The following is a 25629-nucleotide window of genomic DNA, read 5'->3' as shown; positions in this document are numbered from 1 at the left end:
CCCCTCCCCCATCAGATATGTTTCTTCACAGGTACATCGTTGCCAGGGTGATCTGGGCCTACATGTTGTCTATAGCAGTGACCTACAGCATCACTCTGTGTCTGTTTCCTGGTCTGGAATCAGAGATACGCAACCCAACACTGGGGGAGTGGCTACCGATACTCATCATGGCCACATTCAACATGGCCGACTTCGTAGGCAAGGTCAGTCTACTTGGCCAGTGGTTCTCAAACCTCTCCTTGGGGACCCCCAGCTGTTCCAAACCTCTCCTCGGGGCTGGGGGTCCCATAGGAGAGGTTTGGAACGGCTGGATGGATGGATGGATGGATGGATGGATAGATATATGATAGATATATGATAGATAGATAGATAGATAGATAGATAGATAGATAGATAGATAGATAGATAGATAGATAGATAGATAGATAGATAGATAGATAGATAGATACTGTAGAATAGATAGATAGATATATGATAGATAGATAGATAGATAGATAGATAGATAGATAGATAGATAGATAGATAGATAGATAGATAGATAGATAGATAGATAGATAGATAGATAGATAGATATAGATGATAGATAGATAGATAGATAGATAGATAGATAGATAGATAGATAGATAGATAGATAGATAGATAGATAGATAGATACTGTAGAATAGATACTGTAGAATAGATAGATAGATATATGATAGATAGATAGATAGATAGATAGATAGATAGATAGATAGATAGATATATGATAGATAGATATATAGATATATAGATATATGATAGATAGATATAGACCTTGCCTCACTTAGCCCTCTGCCCTTTCCAGATCCTGGCTGCGTTGCCCTATGAGTGGACGGGGGTTTACCTGCTCCTCTTCTCCTGCCTGCGGGTGGTCTTCATCCCTCTGTTGGTGATGTGCGTGTACCCTTCCTCCACCCCAACCCTGTCCCACCCCGTCTGGCCCTGCCTCTTTTCTCTCCTCATGGGCGTAACCAACGGTTACTTTGGATCAGTCCCCATGATACAGGCTGCTGGGAAGGTTCCGCCGGAACAGAGAGAACTAGCAGGTGATGGGGGGTGAGGTGGGGGGGTGGAGGGGTGGAGGGGTGGTGAGGTGGAGGGGTGGAGGGGTGGAGGGGTGGTGAGGTGGAGGGGGGTGAGGTGGAGGGGTGGTGAGGTGGAATGGGGTAGTAGGGGGGTGAGGTGGAGGATGGAAGGGGTAGAGGGGTGGAAAACCAGAACCAGGGTTCAGAAAAATGTGAAAATTATCTACTTTTATAATAATACAATTGCCCAGAGAAAGAGATGTTGTTTAACAAGTAATCATTTATATCTCATTATTGGCACCTCTAAAGAATCTTATTGATAAAAATCTAACTAAATCAAATCTGCATTAAAATTCTAATGTTTGAAATTAATCTCAGTTTGAGGAACCATATTGTGGCCTTCCATAGCTTCCTGTTTCATTTGGGGGTATAGAAATGAGGGTAACACACATTTAAAATCAATTCATCATTCAGAAATGGTTAATTAACCACAAAATCCACTATTTGTAATGGCCTTCTCAGTCTCCAGACATGAACCCATTCATACCTGTGGTTTGAATTGAAGTAGCCAAGTCCATAAGTACAGATGAAGGATATCAAGGATCTAGAAAGATCTATTGAGGAGTGGTCTGAAATCCCTCCCGACGTGTTCTCCAATCTCAGAAAACATTTTTAGAAAACGTCTGCGTCGTTATCCTCGCAAGGGGAAGGTGATGGAGTATTGAAGACAGGGGTGTTCTCTCTAGGTGATGGAGTATTGAAGACAGGGGTGTTCTCTCTAGGTGACGGAGTATTGAAAACATGGGTGTTCTCTCTAGGTGGTGGAGTATTGAAAACAGGGGTGTTCTCTCTAGGTGATGGAGTATTGAAAACAGAGTGGTGTTCTCTCTAGGTGACGGAGTATTGAAAACAGGGGTATTCTCTCTAGGTGATGGAGTATTGAAAACAGAGTGGTGTTCTCTCTAGGTGACGGAGTATTGAAAACAGGGGTGTTCTCTCTCTATGTGATGGAGTATTGAAAACAGAGTGGTGTTCTCTCTAGGTGATGGAGTATTGAAAACAGGGGTATTCTCTCTAGGTGATGGAGTATTGAAAACAGGGATGTTCTCTCTAGGTGATGGAGTATTGAAAACAGGGATGTTCTCTCTAGGTGATGGAGTATTGAAAACAGGGGTATTCTCTCTAGGTGATGGAGTATTGAAAACAGGGGTATTCTCTCTAGGTGATGGAGTATTGAAAACAGGGGTGCCAATACATTTAACTATCGTTTTAAATGTTTACCTTTTAAACAGAATATCTTTCTCTAAACATTTGTAATAGTTTAAAAATCATATGATTTTCCACTGGGGTTTTTTTGTGCACAAAATATAGCTCAGTATTTGTATAATTGATTTTATACAGTATTTTTGCTCATCTTTATCAAAGGTGCCAATAATTCTTGAGGTGACTGTATATACACTCTATACTGTAATACTGTAAACCACTAAACTGCAGCACGATCTCCTACAATTATGTGCGGATTTTCTACATTGACCGTCCCCTATCTATATACTGTATAATAATCTCCTCTCCTCCCTCCCTCCCTCCCTCCCTCCCTCCCTCCCTCCCTCCCTCCCCTCTCCTCTCCTCTCCTCTCCTCTCCTCCCTCCCTCCCTCCCTCCCTCCCTCCCTCCCTCTCTCCTCTCCTCTCCTCTCCTCCCTCCCTCCCTCCCTCTCTCTCCTCCTCTCCTCTCCTCTCCCCTCCCCTCCTGTCTCCAGGTAACACAATGACTGTATCGTACATGACAGGGTTGATGTTGGGATCAGCTGTGGCCTACGCTGCCTATAGCTTCACTGCACCGGCCTCAAACACACACACCAACATCACCACAGGGTACTGAACACACACACACACACACACACACACACACACACACACACACACACACACACACACACACACACACACACACACACACACACACACACACACACACACACACACACACACACACAGAGCCCAGAAAAGGCCTCAGCGAAGAGGAGTCCCTCCAGACTGACAGGATACTGAACTCCAGCCTGACCTCTAACCTCTGACCCCAGGATGTTATCCTGGTCCTCCTCCTGATCCTCCTCGTCTATACTGCTGGGCTTTCTGCTCTGCTCGGGGAGACAACGTGAACAGAACCTCTGATTGGCTTTCTGCTCTGCTCGGGGAGACAGAATCTCTGATTGGCTTTCTGCTCTGCTCGGGGAGACAGAATCTCTGATTGGCTTTCTGCTCTGCTCGGGGAGACAGCGTGAACAGAACCTCTGATTGGCTTTCTGCTCTGCTCGGGGAGACAGAATCTCTGATTGGCTTTCTGCTCTGCTCGGGGAGACAGAATCTCTGATTGGCTTTCTGCTCTGCCCGGGGAGACAGAATCTCTGATTGGCTTTCTGCTCTTCCCGGGAGACAACGTGAAGAGAATCTCTGATTGGCTTTCTGCTCTGCCCGGGGAGACAGAATCTCTGATTGGCTTTCTGCTCTGCCCGGGGAGACAGAACTTCTGTGATTGGCTTTCTGCTCTTCCCGGGAGACAACGTGAAGAGAACCTCTGATTGGCTTTCTGCTCTGCCCGGGGAGACAGAATCTCTGATTGGCTTTCTGCTCTGCCCAGGGAGACAGAACCTCTGATTGGCTTTCTGCTCTGCCCGGGGAGACAGAATCTCTGATTGGCTTTCTGCTCTGCCCAGGGAGACAGAATCTCTGATTGGCTTTCTGCTCTGCTCGGGGAGACAGAATCTCTGATTGGCTTTCTGCTCTGCCCGGGGAGACAGAACCTCTGATTGGCTTTCTGCTCTGCCCGGGGAGACAGAATCTCTGATTGGCTTTCTGCTCTGCCCAGGGAGACAGAACCTCTGATTGGCTTTCTGCTCTGCCCGTGTGACAGCTATGACATGATGCATTACATTATCCTTGCCTTTTGCGTCAGTATTCTACAGCGGGTCGAGATGCGGAACCTACTAGTGATAAAAGTCTGTCTTTATTCTTCAGGGTTCATGTAAATATAAAGTTGTGAATGTAAAAAAATATGAAATAAAAAAAATGTATAACCGACAAACATTAAAAAAATACAATGTGTAAATATACCTGTTTGAGAGGTTGTTCTGTCCAGGGTCCAGAGCCTGAGAGGTTGTTCTGTCCAGGGTCTGAGAGGTTGTTCTGTCCAGGTTCTGAGAGGTTGTTCTGTCCAGGGTCCAGGTTCTGAGAGGTTGTTCTGTCCAGGGTCCAGAGCCTGAGAGGTTGTTCTGTCCAGAGCCTGAGAGGTTGTTCTGTCCAGGTTCTGAGAGGTTGTTCTGTCCAGGGTCCAGGTTCTGAGAGGTTGTTCTGTCCAGGGTCCAGAGCCTGAGAGGTTGTTCTGTCCAGAGCCTGAGAGGTTGTTCTGTCCAGGTTCTGAGAGGTTGTTCTGTCCAGGGTCCAGGTTCTGAGAGGTTGTTCTGTCCAGGGTCCAGAGCCTGAGAGGTTGTTCTGTCCAGAGCCTGAGAGGTTGTTCTGTCCAGGGTCTGAGGGGTTGTTCTGTCCAGGGTCTGAGGGGTTGTTCTGTCCAGGGTCTGAGAGTTTGTTCTGTCCAGGTTCTGAGAGGTTGTTCTGTCCAGGATCTGAGAGGTTGTTCTGTCCAGGGTCTGAGAGGTTGTTCTGTCCAGGGTCTGAGAGGTTGTTCTGTCCAGGGTCTGAGAGGTTGTTCTGTCCAGGTTCTGAGAGGTTGTTCTGTCCAGGGACCAGAGCCTGAGAGGTTGTTCTGTCCAGGTTCTGAGAGGTTGTTCTGTCCAGGGTCTGAGAGGTTGTTCTGTCCAGGGTCCAGAGCCTGAGAGGTTGTTCTGTCCAGGGACCAGAGCCTGAGAGGTTGTTCTGTCCAGGGTCTGAGGGGTTGTTCTGTCCAGGGTCCAGGTTCTGAGGGGTTGTTCTGTCCAGGGTCTGAGGGGTTGTTCTGTCCAGGGTCTGAGAGGTTGTTCTGTCCAGGGCCTGAGAGGTTGTTCTGTCCAGGGTCCAGGGTCTGAGAGGTTGTTCTGTCCAGGTTCTGAGAGGTTGTTCTGTCCAGGGTCCAGAGCCTGAGAGGTTGTTCTGTCCAGAGTCTGAGAGATTGTTCTGTCCAGGGTCTGAGGGGTTGTTCTGTCCAGGGTCTGAGAGTTTGTTCTGTCCAGGTTCTGAGAGGTTGTTCTGTCCAGGATCTGAGAGGTTGTTCTGTCCAGGGTCTGAGAGGTTGTTCTGTCCAGAGTCTGAGAGGTTGTTCTGTCCAGGGTCTGAGGGGTTGTTCTGTCCAGGGTCTGAGAGGTTGTTCTGTCCAGGGTCTGAGAGGTTGTTCTGTCCAGGTTCTGAGAGGTTGTTCTGTCCAGGGACCAGAGCCTGAGAGGTTGTTCTGTCCAGGTTCTGAGAGGTTGTTCTGTCCAGGGTCTGAGAGGTTGTTCTGTCCAGGGTCCAGGTTCTGAGAGGTTGTTCTGTCCAGGGACCAGAGCCTGAGAGGTTGTTCTGTCCAGGGTCTGAGGGGTTGTTCTGTCCAGGGTCCAGGTTCTGAGGGGTTGTTCTGTCCAGGGTCTGAGGGGTTGTTCTGTCCAGGGTCTGAGAGGTTGTTCTGTCCAGGGCCTGAGAGGTTGTTCTGTCCAGGGTCCAGGGTCTGAGAGGTTGTTCTGTCCAGGGTCTGAGAGGTTGTTCTGTCCAGGGTCCAGGTTCTGAGAGGTTGTTCTGTCCAGGGTCCAGGTTCTGAGAGGTTGTTCTGTCCAGGGTCCAGGGTCTGAGAGGTTGTTCTGTCCAGGGTCTGAGAGGTTGTTCTGTCCAGGGTCTGAGAGGTTGTTCTGTCCAGGGTCCAGGGTCTGAGAGGTTGTTCTGTCCAGGGTCTGAGAGGTTGTTCTGTCCAGGGTCTGAGAGGTTGTTCTGTCCAGGGTCCAGGGTCTGAGGGGTTGTTCTGTCCAGGGTCCAGGGTCTGAGAGGTTGTTCTGTCCAGGGTCTGAGAGGTTGTTCTGTCCAGAGCCTGAGAGGTTGTTCTGTCCAGGTTCTGAGAGGTTGTTCTGTCCAGGGTCCAGGGTCTGAGGGGTTGTTCTGTCCAGGGTCCAGGGTCTGAGAGGTTGTTCTGTCCAGGGTCTGAGGGGTTGTTCTGTCAGGGTCCAGGGTCTGAGAGGTTGTTCTGTCCAGGTTCTGAGAGGTTGTTCTGTCCAGGGTCTGAGGGGTTGTTCTGTCCAGGGTCCAGGGTCTGAGGGGTTGTTCTGTCCAGGGTCCAGGGTCTGAGAGGTTGTTCTGTCCAGGGTCCAGAGCCTGAGAGGTTGTTCTGTCCAGAGCCTGAGAGGTTGTTCTGTCCAGGGTCTGAGAGGTTGTTCTGTCCAGAGTCTGAGAGATTGTTCTGTCCAGGGTCTGAGGGGTTGTTCTGTCCAGGGTCTGAGAGTTTGTTCTGTCCAGGTTCTGAGAGGTTGTTCTGTCCAGGATCTGAGAGGTTGTTCTGTCCAGGGTCTGAGAGGTTGTTCTGTCCAGAGTCTGAGAGGGTTGTTCTGTCCAGGGTCTGAGGGGTTGTTCTGTCCAGGGTCTGAGAGGTTGTTCTGTCCAGGGTCTGAGAGGTTGTTCTGTCCAGGTTCTGAGAGGTTGTTCTGTCCAGGGACCAGAGCCTGAGAGGTTGTTCTGTCCAGGTTCTGAGAGGTTGTTCTGTCCAGGGTCTGAGAGGTTGTTCTGTCCAGGGTCCAGGTTCTGAGAGGTTGTTCTGTCCAGGGACCAGAGCCTGAGAGGTTGTTCTGTCCAGGGTCTGAGGGGTTGTTCTGTCCAGGGTCCAGGTTCTGAGGGGTTGTTCTGTCCAGGGTCTGAGGGGTTGTTCTGTCCAGGGTCTGAGAGGTTGTTCTGTCCAGGGCCTGAGAGGTTGTTCTGTCCAGGGTCCAGGGTCTGAGAGGTTGTTCTGTCCAGGGTCTGAGAGGTTGTTCTGTCCAGGGTCCAGGTTCTGAGAGGTTGTTCTGTCCAGGGTCCAGGTTCTGAGAGGTTGTTCTGTCCAGGGTCCAGGGTCTGAGAGGTTGTTCTGTCCAGGGTCTGAGAGGTTGTTCTGTCCAGGGTCTGAGAGGTTGTTCTGTCCAGGGTCCAGGGCCTGAGAGGTTGTTCTGTCCAGGGTCCAGGGTCTGAGAGGTTGTTCTGTCCAGGGTCTGAGAGGTTGTTCTGTCCAGGGTCCAGGTTCTGAGAGGTTGTTCTGTCCAGGGTCCAGGTTCTGAGAGGTTGTTCTGTCCAGGGTCCAGGGTCTGAGAGGTTGTTCTGTCCAGGGTCTGAGAGGTTGTTCTGTCCAGGGTCCAGGGTCTGAGAGGTTGTTCTGTCCAGGGCCTGAGGGGTTGTTCTGTCCAGGGTCTGAGAGGTTGTTCTGTCCAGGGTCTGAGAGGTTGTTCTGTCCAGGGTCCAGGGTCTGAGAGGTTGTTCTGTCCAGGTTCTGAGAGGTTGTTCTGTCCAGGGTCTGAGGGGTTGTTCTGTCCAGGGTCCAGGGTCTGAGGGGTTGTTCTGTCCAGGTTCTGAGAGGTTGTTCTGTCCAGGGTCTGAGAGGTTGTTCTGTCCAGGGTCCAGGGTCTGAGGGGTTGTTCTGTCCAGGGTCCAGGGTCTGAGGGGTTGTTCTGTCCAGGGTCCAGGGTCTGAGGGGTTGTTCTGTCCAGGGTCCAGGGTCTGAGAGGTTGTTCTGTCCAGGGTCCAGGGTCTGAGGGGTTGTTCTGTCCAGGGTCCAGGGTCTGAGGGGTTGTTCTGTCCAGGGTCCAGGGTCTGAGGGGTTGTTCTGTCCAGGGTCCAGGGTCTGAGAGGTTGTTCTGTCCAGGGTCCAGGGTCTGAGAGGTTGTTCTGTCCAGGGTCCAGGGTCTGAGAGGTTGTTCTGTCCAGGGTCCAGGGTCTGAGAGGTTGTTCTGTCCAGGGTCCAGAACCTGAGAGGCAGGTGTTGTCTGACCCTTTTGCATTACATCATCATGTAAAACCCATGAGTCATCACTTCTGGTTAATATACAGAATTTCTGTTCCGACATCTGTTACCATAGTTACAGTCCGTATTAAAGGGTAGGTAGCAGGAACAGAACCATCACGTTACTATAGTTACAGTCCGTATTAAAGGGTAGGTAGCAGGAACAGAACCATCACGTTACTATAGTTACAGTCCATATTAAAGGGTAGGTAGCACAAACAGAACCATCACGTTACTATAGTTACAGTCCGTATTAAAGGGTAGGTAGCAGGAGCAGAACCATCACGTTACTATAGTTACAGTCCGTATTAAAGGGTAGGTAGCAGGAACAGAACCATCACGTTACTATAGTTACAGTCCGTATTAAAGGGTAGATAGCAGGAACGGAACCATCACGTTACTATAGTTACAGTCCGTATTAAAGGGTAGGTAGCAGGAACAGAACCATCACGTTACTATAGTTACAGTCCGTATTAAAGGGTAGGTAGCAGGAACAGAACCATCACGTTACTATAGTTACAGTCCGTATTAAAGGGTAGGTAGCAGGAACAGAACCATCACGTTACTATAGTTACAGTCCGTATTAAAGGGTAGGTAGCAGGAACAGAACCATCACGTTACTATAGTTACAGTCCGTATTAAAGGGTAGGTAGCAGGAACAGAACCATCACGTTACTATAGTTACAGTCCGTATTAAAGGGTAGGTAGCAGGAACGGAACCATCACGTTACTATAGTTACAGTCCGTATTAAAGGGTAGGTAGCAGGAACGGAACCATCACGTTACTATAGTTACAGGCCGTATTAAAGGGTAGGTAGCAGGAACGGAACCATCACGTTACTATAGTTACAGTCCGTATTAAAGGGTAGGTAGCAGGAACGGAACCATCACGTTACTATAGTTACAGTCCGTATTAAAGGGTAGGTAGCAGGAACGGAACCATCACGTTACTATAGTTACAGTCCGTATTAAAGGGTAGGTAGCAGGAACAGAACCATCGCGTTACTATAGTTACAGTCCGTATTAAAGGGTAGGTAGCAGGAACAGAACCATCGCGTTACTATAGTTACAGTCCGTATTAAAGGGTAGGTAGCATGAACAGAACCATCGCGTTACTATAGTTACAGTCCGTATTAAAGGGTAGGTAGCAGGAACAGAACCATCGCGTTACTATAGTTACAGTCCGTATTAAAGGGTAGGTAGCAGGAACAGAACCATCACGTTACTATAGTTACAGTCCGTATTAAAGGGTAGGTAGCAGGAACGGAACCATCACGTTACTATAGTTACAGTCCGTATTAAAGGGTAGGTAGCAGGAACGGAACCATCACGTTACTATAGTTACAGTCCGTATTAAAGGGTAGGTAGCAGGAACGGAACCATCACGTTACTATAGTTACAGTCCGTATTAAAGGGTAGGTAGCAGGAACGGAACCATCACGTTACTATAGTTACAGTCCGTATTAAAGGGTAGGTAGCAGGAACAGAACCATCACGTTACTATAGTTACAGTCCGTATTAAAGGGTAGGTAGCATGAACAGAACCATCACGTTACTATAGTTACAGTCCGTATTAAAGGGTAGGTAGCAGGAACAGAACCATCACGTTACTATAGTTACAGTCCGTATTAAAGGGTAGGTAGCAGGAACAGAACCATCACGTTACTATAGTTACAGTCCGTATTAAAGGGTAGGTAGCAGGAACAGAACCATCACGTTACTATAGTTACAGTCCGTATTAAAGGGTAGGTAGCAGGAACAGAACCATCACGTTACTATAGTTACAGTCCGTATTAAAGGGTAGGGAGCACTAACAGAACCATCACGTTACTATAGTTACAGTCCGTATTAAAGGGTAGGTAGCAGGAACAGAACCATCACGTTACTATAGTTACAGTCCGTATTAAAGGGTAGGTAGCAGGAACAGAACCATCACGTTACCATAGTTACAGTCCGTATTAAAGGGTAGGTAGCAGGAACGGAACCATCACGTTACTATAGTTACAGTCCGTATTAAAGGGTAGGTAGCAGGAACGGAACCATCACGTTACTATAGTTACAGTCCGTATTAAAGGGTAGGTAGCAGGAACGGAACCATCACGTTACTATAGTTACAGTCCGTATTAAAGGGTAGGTAGCAGGAACGGAACCATCACGTTACTATAGTTACAGTCCGTATTAAAGGGTAGGTAGCAGGAACGGAACCATCGCGTTACTATAGTTACAGTCCGTATTAAAGGGTAGGTAGCAGGAACAGAACCATCGCGTTACTATAGTTACAGCCCGTATTAAAGGGTAGGTAGCAGGAACAGAACCATCACGTTACTATAGTTACAGTCCGTATTAAAGGGTAGGTAGCAGGAACAGAACCATCGCGTTACTATAGTTACAGCCCGTATTAAAGGGTAGGTAGCAGGAACAGAACCATCACGTTACTATAGTTACAGTCCGTATTAAAGGGTAGGTAGCAGGAACAGAACCATCACGTTACTATAGTTACAGCCCGTATTAAAGGGTAGGTAGCAGGAACAGAACCATCACGTTACTATAGTTACAGTCCGTATTAAAGGGTAGGTAGCATGAACAGAACCATCGCGTTACTATAGTTACAGTCCGTATTAAAGGGTAGGTAGCAGGAACAGAACCATCACGTTACTATAGTTACAGCCCGTATTAAAGGGTAGGTAGCAGGAACAGAACCATCACGTTACTATAGTTACAGTCCGTATTGAAGGGTAGGTAGCATGAACAGAACCATCACATTACTATAGTTACAGTCCGTATTAAAGGGTAGGTTGCATGAACAGAACCATCACGTTACTATAGTTACAGTCCGTATTAAAGGGTAGGTAGCAGGAACAGAACCATCACGTTACTATAGTTACAGTCCGTATTAAAGGGTAGGTAGCAGGAACAGAACCATCACGTTACTATAGTTACAGTCCGTATTAAAGGGTAGGTAGCAGGAACAGAACCATCACGTTACTATAGTTACAGTCCGTATTAAAGGGTAGGTAGCAGGAACAGAACCATCACGTTACTATAGTTACAGTCCGTATTAAAGGGTAGGTAGCAGGAACAGAACCATCACGTTACTATAGTTACAGTCCGTATTAAAGGGTAGGTAGCAGGAACAGAACCATCACGTTACTATAGTTACAGTCCGTATTAAAGGGTAGGTAGCAGGAACAGAACCATCACGTTACTATAGTTACAGTCCGTATTAAAGGGTAGGTAGCAGGAACAGAACCATCACGTTACTATAGTTACAGTCCGTATTAAAGGGTAGGTAGCATGAACAGAACCATCGCGTTACTATAGTTACAGTCCGTATTAAAGGGTAGGTAGCAGGAACAGAACCATCACGTTACTATAGTTACAGTCCGTATTAAAGGGTAGGTAGCAGGAACAGAACCATCACGTTACTATAGTTACAGCCCGTATTAAAGGGTAGGTAGCATGAACGGAACCATCACGTTACTATAGTTACAGCCCGTATTAAAGGGTAGGTAGCATGAACAGAACCATCGCGTTACTATAGTTACAGTCCGTATTAAAGGGTAGGTAGCAGGAACAGAACCATCGCGTTACTATAGTTACAGTCCGTATTAAAGGGTAGGTAGCAGGAACAGAACCATCGCGTTACTATAGTTACAGTCCGTATTAAAGGGTAGGTAGCAGGAACAGAACCATCACGTTACTATAGTTACAGCCCGTATTAAAGGGTAGGTAGCAGGAACAGAACCATCACGTTACTATAGTTACAGCCCGTATTAAAGGGTAGGTAGCAGGAACAGAACCATCACGTTACTATAGTTACAGCCCGTATTAAAGGGTAGGTAGCAGGAACAGAACCATCACGTTACTATAGTTACAGTCCGTATTAAAGGGTAGGTAGCAGGAACAGAACCATCGCGTTACTATAGTTACAGTCCGTATTAAAGGGTAGGTAGCAGGAACAGAACCATCACGTTACTATAGTTACAGACCGTATTAAAGGGTAGGTAGCAGGAACAGAACCATCACGTTACTATAGTTACAGTCCGTATTAAAGGGTAGGTAGCAGGAACAGAACCATCACGTTACTATAGTTACAGTCCGTATTAAAGGGTAGGTAGCAGGAACAGAACCATCACGTTACTATAGTTACAGGCCGTATTAAAGGGTAGGTAGCAGGAACAGAACCATCACGTTACTATAGTTACAGTCCGTATTAAAGGGTAGGTAGCAGGAACAGAACCATCACGTTACTATAGTTACAGTCCGTATTAAAGGGTAGGTAGCAGGAACAGAACCATCACGTTACTATAGTTACAGTCCGTATTAAAGGGTAGGTAGCAGGAGCAGAACCATCACGTTACTATAGTTACAGTCCGTATTAAAGGGTAGGTAGCAGGAACAGAACCATCACGTTACTATAGTTACAGGCCGTATTAAAGGGTAGGTAGCAGGAACAGAACCATCACGTTACTATAGTTACAGTCCGTATTAAAGGGTAGGTAGCATGAACAGAACCATCACGTTACTATAGTTACAGTCCGTATTAAAGGGTAGGTAGCAGGAACAGAACCATCACGTTACTATAGTTACAGTCCGTATTAAAGGGTAGGTAGCATGAACAGAACCATCACGTTACTATAGTTACAGTCCGTATTAAAGGGTAGATAGCATGAACAGAACCATCACGTTACTATAGTTACAGTCCGTATTAAAGGGTAGGTAGCAGGAACAGAACCATCACGTTACTATAGTTACAGTCCGTATTAAAGGGTAGGTAGCAGAAACAGAACCATCACGTTACTATAGTTACAGTCCGTATTAAAGGGTAGGTAGCATGAACAGAACCATCACGTTACTATAGTTACAGTCCGTATTAAAGGGTAGGTAGCAGAAACAGAACCATCACGTTACTATAGTTACAGTCCGTATTAAAGGGTAGGTAGCAGGAACAGAACCATCACGTTACTATAGTTACAGGCCGTATTAAAGGGTAGGTAGCAGGAACAGAACCATCACGTTACTATAGTTACAGTCCGTATTAAAGGGTAGGTAGCAGGAACAGAACCATCACGTTACTATAGTTACAGTCCGTATTAAAGGGTAGGTAGCAGGAACAGAACCATCACGTTACTATAGTTACAGTCCGTATTAAAGGGTAGGTAGCATGAACAGAACCATCACGTTACTATAGTTACAGGCCGTATTAAAGGGTAGGTAGCAGGAACAGAACCATCACGTTACTATAGTTACAGTCCGTATTAAAGGGTAGGTAGCAGGAACAGAACCATCACGTTACTATAGTTACAGACCGTATTAAAGGGTAGGTAGCAGGAACAGAACCATCACGTTACTATAGTTACAGTCCGTATTAAAGGGTAGGTAGCAGGAACAGAACCATCACGTTACTATAGTTACAGTCCGTATTAAAGGGTAGGTAGCAGGAACAGAACCATCACGTTACTATAGTTACAGCCCGTATTAAAGGGTAGGTAGCAGGAACGGAACCATCACGTTACTATAGTTACAGTCCGTATTAAAGGGTAGGTAGCAGGAACAGAACCATCACGTTACTATAGTTACAGTCCATATTAAAGGGTAGGTAGCAGGAACAGAACCATCACGTTACTATAGTTACAGTCCGTATTAAAGGGTAGGTAGCAGGAACAGAACCATCACGTTACTATAGTTACAGTCCGTATTAAAGGGTAGGTAGCAGGAACAGAACCATCACGTTACTATAGTTACAGTCCGTATTAAAGGGTAGGTAGCAGGAACAGAACCATCACGTTACTATAGTTACAGTCCGTATTAAAGGGTAGGTAGCATGAACAGAACCATCACGTTACTATAGTTACAGTCCGTATTAAAGGGTAGGGAGCACTAACAGAACCATCACGTTACTATAGTTACAGTCCGTATTAAAGGGTAGGTAGCAGGAACAGAACCATCACGTTACTATAGTTACAGTCCGTATTAAGGGTAGGTAGCAGGAGCAGAACCATCACGTTACTATAGTTACAGTCCGTATTAAAGGGTAGGTAGCAGGAACAGAACCATCACGTTACTATAGTTACAGCCCGTATTAAAGGGTAGGTAGCAGGAACAGAACCATCACGTTACTATAGTTACAGCCCGTATTAAAGGGTAGGTAGCAGGAACAGAACCATCACGTTACTATAGTTACAGTCCGTATTAAAGGGTAGGTAGCAGGAACAGAACCATCACGTTACTATAGTTACAGTCCGTATTAAAGGGTAGGTAGCAGGAACAGAACCATCACGTTACTATAGTTACAGTCCGTATTAAAGGGTAGGTAGCAGGAACAGAACCATCACGTTACTATAGTTACAGTCCGTATTAAAGGGTAGGTAGACAGGGGGGATAGCAGAGGGGGGATAGGAACCATCACGTTACTATAGTTACAGTCCCGTATTAAAGGGTAGGTAGCAGGAACAGAACCATCACGTTACTATAGTTACAGTCCGTATTAAAGGGTAGGTAGCAGGAACAGAACCATCACGTTACTATAGTTACAGTCCGTATTAAAGGGTAGGTAGCATGAACAGAACCATCACGTTACTATAGTTACAGTCCGTATTAAAGGGTAGGTAGCATGAACAGAACCATCACGTTACTATAGTTACAGTCCGTATTAAAGGGTAGGTAGCAGGAACAGAACCATCACGTTACTATAGTTACAGCCCGTATTAAAGGGCAGGTAGCATGAACAGAACCATCACGTTACTATAGTTACAGCCCGTATTAAAGGGTAGGTAGCAGGAACAGAACCATCACGTTACTATAGTTACAGTCCGTATTAAAGGGTAGGTAGCAGAAACAGAACCATCACGTTACTATAGTTACAGTCCGTATTAAAGGGTAGGTAGCAGGAACAGAACCATCACGTTACTATAGTTACAGTCCGTATTAAAGGGTAGGTAGCAGGAACAGAACCATCACGTTACTATAGTTACAGCCCGTATTAAAGGGTAGGTAGCAGGAACAGAACCATCACGTTACTATAGTTACAGCCCGTATTAAAGGGTAGGTAGCATGAACAGAACCATCACGTTACTATAGTTACAGTCCATATTAAAGGGTAGGTAGCAGGAACAGAACCATCACGTTACTATAGTTACAGTCCGTATTAAAGGGTAGGTAGCAGGAACAGAACCATCACGTTACTATAGTTACAGTCCGTATTAAAGGGTAGGTAGCAGGAACAGAACCATCACGTTACTATAGTTACAGTCCGTATTAAAGGGTAGGTAGCAGGAACAGAACCATCACGTTACTATAGTTACAGTCCGTATTAAAGGGTAGGTAGCAGGAACAGAACCATCACGTTACTATAGTTACAGTCCGTATTAAAGGGTAGGTAGCATGAACAGAACCATCACGTTACTATAGTTACAGTCCGTATTAAAGGGTAAGGTAGCATGAACAGAACCATCACGTTACTATAGTTACAGTCCGTATTAAAGGGTAGGTAGCAGGAACAGAACCATCACGTTACTATAGTTACAGTCCGTATTAAAGGGTAGGTAGCAGGAACAGAACCATCACGTTACTATAGTTACAGTCCGTATTAAAGGGTAGGTAGCAGGAACGGAACCATCACGTTACTATAGTTACAGTCCGTATTAAAGGGTAGGTAGCAGGAACAGAACCATCACGTTACTATAGTTACAGTCCGTATTAAAGGGTAGGTAGCATGAACAGAACCATCACGTTACTATAGTTACAGCCCGTATTAAAGAGTAGATAGCATGAACAGAACCATCACGTTACTATAGTTACAGTCCGTATTAAAGAGTAGGTAGCAGGAACAGAACCATCACGTTACTATAGTTACAGTCCGTATTAAAGGGTAGGTAGCAGGAACAGAACCATCACGTTACTATAGTTACAGTCCGTATTAAAGGGTAGGTAGCAGGAACAGAACCATCACGTTACTATAGTTACAGTCCGTATTAAAGGGTAGGTAGCAGGAACAGAACCATCACGTTACTATAGTTACAGTCCGTATTAAAGGGTAGGTAGCAGGAACAGAACCATCACGTTACTATAGTTACAGTCCGTATTAAAGGGTAGGTAGCAGGAACAGAAACCATCACGTTACTATAGTTACAGTCCGTATTAAAGGGTAGGTAGCAGGAACAGAACCATCACGTTACTATAGTTACAGTCCGTATTAAAGGGTAGGTAGCAGGAACAGAACCATCACGTTACTATAGTTACAGTCCGTATTAAAGGGTAGGTAGCAGGAACAGAACCATCACGTTACTATAGTTACAGTCCGTATTAAAGGGTAGGTAGCAGGAACAGAACCATCACGTTACTATAGTTACAGTCCGTATTAAAGGGTAGGTAGCAGGAACAGAACCATCACGTTACTATAGTTACAGTCCGTATTAAAGGGTAGGTAGCATGAACAGAACCATCACGTTACTATAGTTACAGTCCGTATTAAAGGGTAGGTAGCAGGAACAGAACCATCACGTTACTATAGTTACAGTCCGTATTAAAGGGTAGGTAGCAGGAACAGAACCATCGCGTTACTATAGTTACAGTCCATATTAAAGGGTAGGTAGCAGGAGCAGAACCATCACGTTACTATAGTTACAGCCCGTATTAAAGGGTAGGTAGCAGGAGCAGAACCATCACGTTACTATAGTTACAGCCCGTATTAAAGGGTAGGTAGCAGGAACAGAACCATCACGTTACTATAGTTACAGTCCGTATTAAAGGGTAGGTAGCAGGAACAGAACCATCACGTTACTATAGTTACAGTCCGTATTAAAGGGTAGGTAGCAGGAACAGAACCATCACGTTACTATAGTTACAGTCCGTATTAAAGGGTAGATAGCATGAACAGAACCATCACGTTACTATAGTTACAGTCCGTATTAAAGGGTAGGTAGCAGGAACGGAACCATCACGTTACTATAGTTACAGTCCGTATTAAAGGGTAGGTAGCAGGAACAGAACCATCACGTTACTATAGTTACAGTCCGTATTAAAGGGTAGGTAGCAGGAACAGAACCATCACGTTACTATAGTTACAGTCCGTATTAAAGGGTAGGTAGCAGGAACAGAACCATCGCGTTACTATAGTTACAGTCCGTATTAAAGGGTAGGTAGCAGGAACGGAACCATCACGTTACAGAGGTTACAGTCCGTATTAAAGGGTAGGTAGCAGGAACAGAACCATCACGTTACTATAGTTACAGGCCGTATTAAAGGGTAGGTAGCAGGAACAGAACCATCACGTTACTATAGTTACAGCCCGTATTAAAGGGTAGGTAGCAGGAACAGAACCATCACGTTACTATAGTTACAGTCCGTATTAAAGGGTAGGTAGCAGGAACAGAACCATCACGTTACTATAGTTACAGTCCGTATTAAAGGGTAGGTAGCATGAACAGAACCATCACGTTACTATAGTTACAGTCCGTATTAAAGGGTAGGTAGCAGGAACAGAACCATCACGTTACTATAGTTACAGGCCGTATTCAAGGGTAGGTAGCATGAACAGAACCATCACGTTACTATAGTTACAGGCCTTATTAAAGGGTAGGTAGCATGAACAGAACCATCACGTTACTATAGTTACAGCCCGTATTAAAGGGTAGGTAGCAGGAACGGAACCATCACGTTACTATAGTTACAGTCCGTATTAAAGGGTAGGTAGCAGGAACAGAACCATCACGTTACTATAGTTACAGTCCGTATTAAAGGGTAGGTAGCAGGAACAGAACCATCACGTTACTATAGTTACAGTCCGTATTAAAGGGTAGATAGCATGAACAGAACCATCACGTTACTATAGTTACAGTCCGTATTAAAGGGTAGGTAGCATGAACAGAACCATCACGTTACTATAGTTACAGTCCGTATTAAAGGGTAGGTAGCAGGAACAGAACCATCACGTTACTATAGTTACAGTCCGTATTAAAGGGTAGGTAGCAGGAACAGAACCATCACGTTACTATAGTTACAGTCCGTATTAAAGGGTAGGTAGCAGAAACGGAACCATCACGTTACTATAGTTACAGCCCGTATTAAAGGGTAGGTAGCAGGAACGGAACCATCACGTTACTATAGTTACAGTCCGTATTAAAGGGTAGGTAGCAGGAACAGAACCATCACGTTACTATAGTTACAGTCCGTATTAAAGGGTAGGTAGCATGAACAGAACCATCGCGTTACTATAGTTACAGTCCGTATTAAAGGGTAGGTAGCAGGAACAGAACCATCACGTTACTATAGTTACAGACCGTATTAAAGGGTAGGTAGCAGGAACAGAACCATCACGTTACTATAGTTACAGTCCGTATTAAAGGGTAGGTAGCATGAACAGAACCATCACGTTACTATAGTTACAGCCCGTATTAAAGGGTAGGTAGCAGGAACAGAACCATCACGTTACTATAGTTACAGTCCGTATTAAAGGGTAGGTAGCAGGAACAGAACCATCACGTTACTATAGTTACAGTCCGTATTAAAGGGTAGGTAGCAGGAACAGAACCATCACGTTACTATAGTTACAGTCCGTATTAAAGGGTAGGTAGCATGAACAGAACCATCACGTTACTATAGTTACAGTCCGTATTAAAGGGTAGGTAGCAGGAACAGAACCATCACGTTACTATAGTTACAGCCCGTATTAAAGGGTAGGTAGCAGGAACAGAACCATCACGTTACTATAGTTACAGTCCGTATTAAAGGGTAGGTAGCAGGAACAGAACCATCACGTTACTATAGTTACAGTCCGTATTAAAGGGTAGGTAGCAGGAACAGAACCATCACGTTACTATAGTTACAGTCCGTATTAAAGGGTAGGTAGCATGAACAGAACCATCACGTTACTATAGTTACAGTCCGTATTAAAGGGTAGGTAGCAGGAACAGAACCATCACGTTACTATAGTTACAGTCCGTATTAAAGGGTAGGTAGCAGGAACAGAACCATCACGTTACTATAGTTACAGTCCGTATTAAAGGGTAGGTAGCAGGAACAGAACCATCACGTTACTATAGTTACAGTCCGTATTAAAGGGTAGGTAGCAGGAACAGAACCATCACGTTACTATAGTTACAGTCCGTATTAAAGGGTAGGTAGCAGGAACAGAACCATCACGTTACTATAGTTACAGTCCGTATTAAAGGGTAGGTAGCAGGAACAGAACCATCACGTTACTATAGTTACAGTCCGTATTAAAGGGTAGGTAGCAGGAACAGAACCATCACGTTACTATAGTTACAGTCCGTATTAAAGGGTAGGTAGCAGGAACAGAACCATCACGTTACTATAGTTACAGCCCGTATTAAAGGGTAGGTAGCATGAACAGAACCATCGCGTTACTATAGTTACAGTCCGTATTAAAGGGTAGGTAGCAGGAACAGAACCATCACGTTACTATAGTTACAGTCCGTATTAAAGGGTAGGTAGCAGGAACAGAACCATCACGTTACTATAGTTACAGTCCGTATTAAAGGGTAGGTAGCAGGAACAGAACCATCACGTTACTATAGTTACAGTCCGTATTAAAGGGTAGGTAGCAGGAACAGAACCATCACGTTACTATAGTTACAGACCGTATTAAAGGGTAGGTAGCAGGAACAGAACCATCACGTTACTATAGTTACAGTCCGTATTAAAGGGTAGGTAGCAGGAACAGAACCATCACGTTACTATAGTTACAGTCCGTATTAAAGGGTAGGTAGCAGGAACAGAACCATCACGTTACTATAGTTACAGTCCGTATTAAAGGGTAGGTAGCAGGAACAGAACCATCACGTTACTATAGTTACAGCCCGTATTAAAGGGTAGGTAGCATGAACAGAACCATCACGTTACTATAGTTACAGCCCGTATTAAAGGGTAGGTAGCAGGAACAGAACCATCACGTTACTATAGTTACAGTCCGTATTAAAGGGTAGGTAGCAGGAACAGAACCATCACGTTACTATAGTTACAGTCCGTATTAAAGGGTAGGTAGCAGGAACAGAACCATCACGTTACTATAGTTACAGTCCGTATTAAAGGGTAGGTAGCAGGAACAGAACCATCACGTTACTATAGTTACAGCCCGTATTAAAGGGTAGATAGCATGAACAGAACCATCACGTTACTATAGTTACAGTCCGTATTAAAGGGTAGGTAGCATGAACAGAACCATCACGTTACTATAGTTACAGTCCGTATTAAAGGGTAGGTAGCAGGAACAGAACCACTTGTAACCACTTTACTCTGACAACCTATTTTATTTAACCAGACAAGTCAGTTAATAAGAACAAATTCTTATTTACAATGACGGCCTACCAGGGAACAGTGGGTGTCAGCTCAGGGATTCGATCTTGCAACCTTTCGGTTACTAGTCCACCCCTCTAACCACTAGGCTACCTGCCCCCCCCCTCTAACCACTAGGCTACCTGCCCCCCCCTCTAACCACTAGTCTACCTGCCTCCCCCCCTCTAACCACTAGGCTACCTGCCTCCCCCCCCTCTAACCACTAGGCTACCTGCCTCCCCCCCTCTAAACACTAGGCTACCTGCCTCCCCCCCTCTAACCACTAGGCTACCTGCCTCCCCCCTCTAACCACTAGGCTACCTGCCTCCCCCCCTCTAACCACTAGGCTACCTGCCCCCCCTCCCTCTAACCACTAGGCTACCTGCCTCCCCTCTAACCACTAGGCTACCTGCCCCCCCCTAACCACTACGCTACCTGCCCAGCCTGCTAACGTTATCTCCTACCAGCCTGCTAACGTTATCTCCTACCAGCCTGCTAACGTTAGCCCCTACCGGCCTGCTAACGTTAGCCCTTACCGGCCTGCTAACGTTAGCCCTACCAGCCTGCTAACGTTAGCCCTACCGGCCTGCTAACATTAGCCCCTACCGGCCTGCTAACGTTAGCCCTACCGACCTGCTAACGTTAGCCCCTACCGGCCTGCTAACGTTAGCCCTTACCGGCCTGCTAACGTTAGCCCTACCAGCCTGCTAACGTTAGCCCTTATCGGCCTGCTAACGTTAGCCCTACCAGCCTGCTAACGTTATCTCCTACCAGCCTGCTAACGTTAGCCCTACCGGCCTGCTAACATTAGCCCCTACCGGCCTGCTAACGTTAGCCCTACCGACCTGCTAACGTTAGCCCCTACCGGCCTGCTAACGTTAGCCCTTACCGGCCTGCTAACGTTAGCCCTACCAGCCTGCTAACGTTAGCCCTACCGGCCTGCTAACATTAGCCCCTACCGGCCTGCTAACGTTAGCCCTACCGACCTGCTAACGTTAGCCCCTACCGGCCTGCTAACGTTAGCCCTTACCGGCCTGCTAACGTTAGCCCTACCAGCCTGCTAACGTTAGCCCTTATCGGCCTGCTAACGTTAGCCCTACCAGCCTGCTAACGTTATCTCCTACCAGCCTGCTAACGTTAGCCCTTACCGGCCTGCTAACGTTAGCCCCAACCAGCCTGCTAACGTTAGCCCCTACCAGTCTGCTAACGTTAGCCCAACCAGCCTGCTAACGTTAGCCCTACCAGCCTGCTAACGTTATCCCCTACCAGCCTGCTATCGTTAGCTTCTACCAGCCTGCTAACGTTAGCCCTACCAGCCTGCTAACGTTAGCTCCTACCAGCCTGCTAACGTTAGCCCTTACCGGCCTGCTAACGTTAGCCCCAACCAGCCTGCTAACGTTAGCCCCAACCAGCCTGCTAACGTTAGCCCTACCAGCCTGCTAACGTTGCCCTACCGGCCTGCTAACATTAGCCCCTACCGGCCTGCTAACGTTAGCCCTACCGACCTGCTAACGTTAGCCCCTACCGGCCTGCTAACGTTAGCCCTTACCGGCCTGCTAACGTTAGCCCCAACCAGCCTGCTAACGTTAGCCCCAACCAGCCTGCTAATGTTAGCCCCTACCAGCCTGCTAACGTTAGCCCTGCCAGCCTGCTAACGTTAGCCCTTACCGGCCTGCTAACGTTAGCCCCAACCAGCCTGCTAACGTTATCCCTATCAGCCTGCTAACGTTAGCCCCAACCAGCCTGCTAACGTTAGCCTCTACCAGCCTGCTAACGTTAGCCTCTACCAGCTTGCTAACGTTAGCCCCTACCAGCCTGCTAACGTTAGTCCTTACCAGCCTGCTAACGTTAGCCTCTACCAGCCTGATAACGTTAGCCTCTACCAGCCTACTAACATTAGCCTCTACCAGCCTGCTAACGTTACGTTAGCACTGAGTGAGTCAGCCAGTTGCTAGTAACACCTAGCATACAGTTAAATTAAAGTAAATCAATATTTTGGAAATACATAAATGCCATCTAACCAGTTGTTTGAGCGCTTAAGTTTTATGGGTATTAGGACTCATACAGTCTCTATTAGGACTCATACAGGACTCATACAGTCTCTATTAGGACTCATACAGGACTCATACAGTCTCTATTAGGACTCATACAGGACTCATACACTCATACAGTCTCTTTTAGGACTCATACAACTCATGCAGTTGGTCTGTGTGACCAGCAGAGGTCTCTCTCTCTCTCTCCAACAGTGAACTGGACTGAGCTCCACCTCCAGGGATGCAATGTCCATTCTCCACCCTATTCTCCACCCTCCACTCCTAGTCATGGATTTAAAAATGATGCAGACCTCCCTACAGCCAATGTTTACACCAATCCAATGCTTCTAAAAATCTTTGACAGGGAGCGTGGAAGTGCTTTGGGAGGAAGTGGTCCGTCCGCTGTGCTCACTGGTAGGAACAGAAAGGTTAATCCCTACAGGATTACAATGATAATTATACTGGTAGGATTACAATGATAATCACACTGGTAGGAACAGATTACATTGATAATTTCACTGGTAGGAACAGAAAGGTTCATCCCTACAATGATAATGACCCTGGTAGGAACAGAAAGGTTAATCCCTACAGGATTACAATGATAATTATACTGGTAGGAACAGAAAGGTTAATCCCTACAGGATTACAATGATAATTATACTGGTAGGAACAGAAAGGTTAATCCCTACAGGATTACAATGATAATTACATCACAGAAATCAACTACTTGTTTAATATTTTACAGAGTGACTTAATTGATTGGTTGACTGATTTGATTATCACTGATTGGTCAGAGAGACTCCTCTGCTGTCTCAGGTCTGAATCTCTGCTGTGTGCCTTCTAGGCAGAGTTGCAAAGAAAAAGCCATATCTCAGACTGGCCAATAACAATAAAAAGATTAAGATGGGCAGAAGAACACAGACACCGGACAGAGGAGCTCTGCCTAGAAGGCCAGCATCCCGGAGTCGCCTCTTCGCTGGACAGAGGAGCTCTGCCTAGAAGGCCAGCATCCCGGAGTCGCCTCTTCACTGGACAGAGGTGCTCTGCCTAGAAGGCCAGCATCCTGGAGTCGCCTCTTCACTGGACAGAGGAGCTCTGCCTAGAAGGCCAGCATCCCGGAGTCGCCTCTTCACTGGACAGAGGTGCTCTGCCTAGAAGGCCAGCATCCCGGAGTCGGCTCTTCACTGGACAGAGGTGCTCTGCCTAGAAGGCCAGCATCCCGGAGTCGCCTCTTCACTGGACAGAGGTGCTCTGCCTAGAAGGCCAGCATCCCGGAGTCGCCTCTTCACTGGACAGAGGAGCTCTGCCTAGAAGGCCAGCATCCTGGAGTCGCCTCTTCACTGGACAGAGGAACTCTGCCTAGAAGGCCAGCATCCCGGAGTCGCCTCTTCACTGGACAGAGGTGCTCTGCCTAGAAGGCCAGCATCCCGGAGTCGCCTCTTCACTGGACAGAGGAGCTCTGCCTAGAAGGCCAGCATCCTGGAGTCGCCTCTTCACTGGACAGAGGAGCTCTGCCTAGAAGGCCAGCATCCTGGAGTCGCCTCTTCACTGGACAGAGGTGCTCTGCCTAGAAGGCCAGCATCCTGGAGTCGCCTCTTCACTGGACAGAGGAACTCTGCCTAGAAGGCCAGCATCCCGGAGTCGCCTCTTCACTGGACAGAGGAGCTCTGCCTAGAAGGCCAGCATCCCGGAGTCGCCTCTTCACTGGACAGAGCAACTCTGCCTAGAAGGCCAGCATCCCGGAGTCGCCTCTTCGCTGTTAACGTTGAGACTGGTGTTTTGCGGGTACTATTTAATAAAGCTGTCAGTTGAGGACTTGTGAGGCGTCTGTTTCTCAAACTAGACACTCTAATATACTTGTCCTCTTGCTCAGTTGTGCACCGGGGCCTCCCACTCCTCTTTCTATTCTGGTTAGAGACAGTTTGCTCTGTTCTGTGAAGGGAGTAGTACACAGCGTTGTACGCGATCTTCAGTTTCTTGGCAATTTCTCGCATGGAATAGCCTTCATTTCTCAGAACGAGAATAGACTGACGAGTTTCTGAAGAAAGTTCTTTGTTTCTGGCCACAAATGCTGATGTTCCAGATACTCAACTAGTCTAAAGAAGGCCAGTTTTATTGCTTCTTTAATCAGGAAAACCGTTTTCAGCTGTGCTAACATAATTACAAAAGGGTTTTTCTAATGATCAATTAGCCTTTTAAAATGATAACCTTGGATTAGCTAACACAACGTGCCATTGGAACACAGGAGTGATGGTTGCTGATAATGGGCCTCTGTACGCCTATGTAGATATTCCATAAAACAAACGGCAATTTCCAGCTACAATAGTCATTTACGATATTAACAATGTCTACACTGTATTTCTGATCAATTTCATGTTATTTTAATGGACAAAAAAAATGTGCTTCTCTTTAAAAACAAGGACATTTCTAAGTGACCCCAAAAACTTTTGAACGGTAGTGTGTATATAACAGTATTACATTAAAAATAAATCAAATCAAATCATTCCACTACTTTGACCCTAACTGATTCTAGACCAGGCTGACGGCCTGGGAGGACAGGACTCTCGTTCCTTCAATACACCTTTCAACTCTCCTGCAGTAACAGGCTGACGGCCTGGGAGGACAGGACTCTCGTTCCTTCAATACACCTTTCAACTCTCCTGCAGTAAAACTTTATACACTCAAATACTTCTCTGCAGCTGCTACCATAACATCTATTCTATTTCTGCGGTACAGTTGATAGCCATGACAATGAATTGTTCGAAGCCAACCTTACCGAAGCACATTGTTCATATCTCTCTGTATTGCCCAAGGCCTACTGTTCATCTTCTACTGTCTTCACTGCCTCAGCAGACAATACCTTCTATTGTACTCTGACAACCTATTTTATTTAACTAGGCAAGTCAGTTAAGAACAAATTCTTATTTACAATGACGGTCTACCGGGGAACAGGGGCAGAACGACAGATTTTTTTACCTTGTCAGGACAGGGATTCGATCTAGCAACCTTTTGGTTACTGGCCCAATGCTCTAACCACTAGGCAACCTGTCTCTCTTGCACTGGGCACTTCTGATCCCCCCCCAGCAAAATGGGCATCTGCACATTTGACACAGTTTTTTTCCACCGATACAACACATTCCTTTGTCCCCATGCCCTCCTACACACTTCTCACATCAAGGAATCTCCCTCCTACACACTGCTGCAACATGACCATAAGGTTGGCATCTGAAACACCTTAGTGGGTTCGGCACAAAAGCGCTCAGTTGGATAAGTGACATATCTTAACATGACTTTATCAGGCAAAGACTCTGCTTCAAAACTCATAAGGACAGACGGTGCCTT

The 25629-nt window shown here is 46.3% G+C and overlaps 2 protein-coding genes across 2 annotated transcripts; one reads left to right on the top strand and one right to left on the bottom strand.

Annotated features, from left to right (window-relative positions):
• Window positions 1–15: 15 nt before the first annotated feature.
• Window positions 16–4152, top strand: slc29a4a (solute carrier family 29 member 4a; the record flags this gene model as incomplete). The annotated part of the gene is given in 3 exon segments (XM_029747715.1): window positions 16–203; window positions 824–1064; window positions 2802–4152. Coding segments are annotated over 3 exon segments (551 nt in total), but the record flags the coding sequence as incomplete, so codon positions are not given.
• On the bottom strand, window positions 2974–4123 carry LOC115188895 (uncharacterized). The gene is made up of 2 exons (XM_029747720.1): window positions 3694–4123; window positions 2974–3655 (listed from the first exon to the last, which is right to left on the bottom strand). Exons 1-2 carry the CDS (start codon window positions 3969–3971, stop codon window positions 3130–3132), a joined length of 804 nt encoding a protein of 267 aa, XP_029603580.1. The 5' UTR covers window positions 3972–4123; the 3' UTR covers window positions 2974–3129.
• Window positions 4153–25629: the final 21477 nt, after the last annotated feature.

This window comes from Salmo trutta, unplaced genomic scaffold, assembly GCF_901001165.1.
Source record: "Salmo trutta unplaced genomic scaffold, fSalTru1.1, whole genome shotgun sequence".
NCBI lineage: Eukaryota > Metazoa > Chordata > Actinopteri > Salmoniformes > Salmonidae > Salmo > Salmo trutta.
This window is presented reverse-complemented; position numbering and strand designations above follow the sequence as displayed.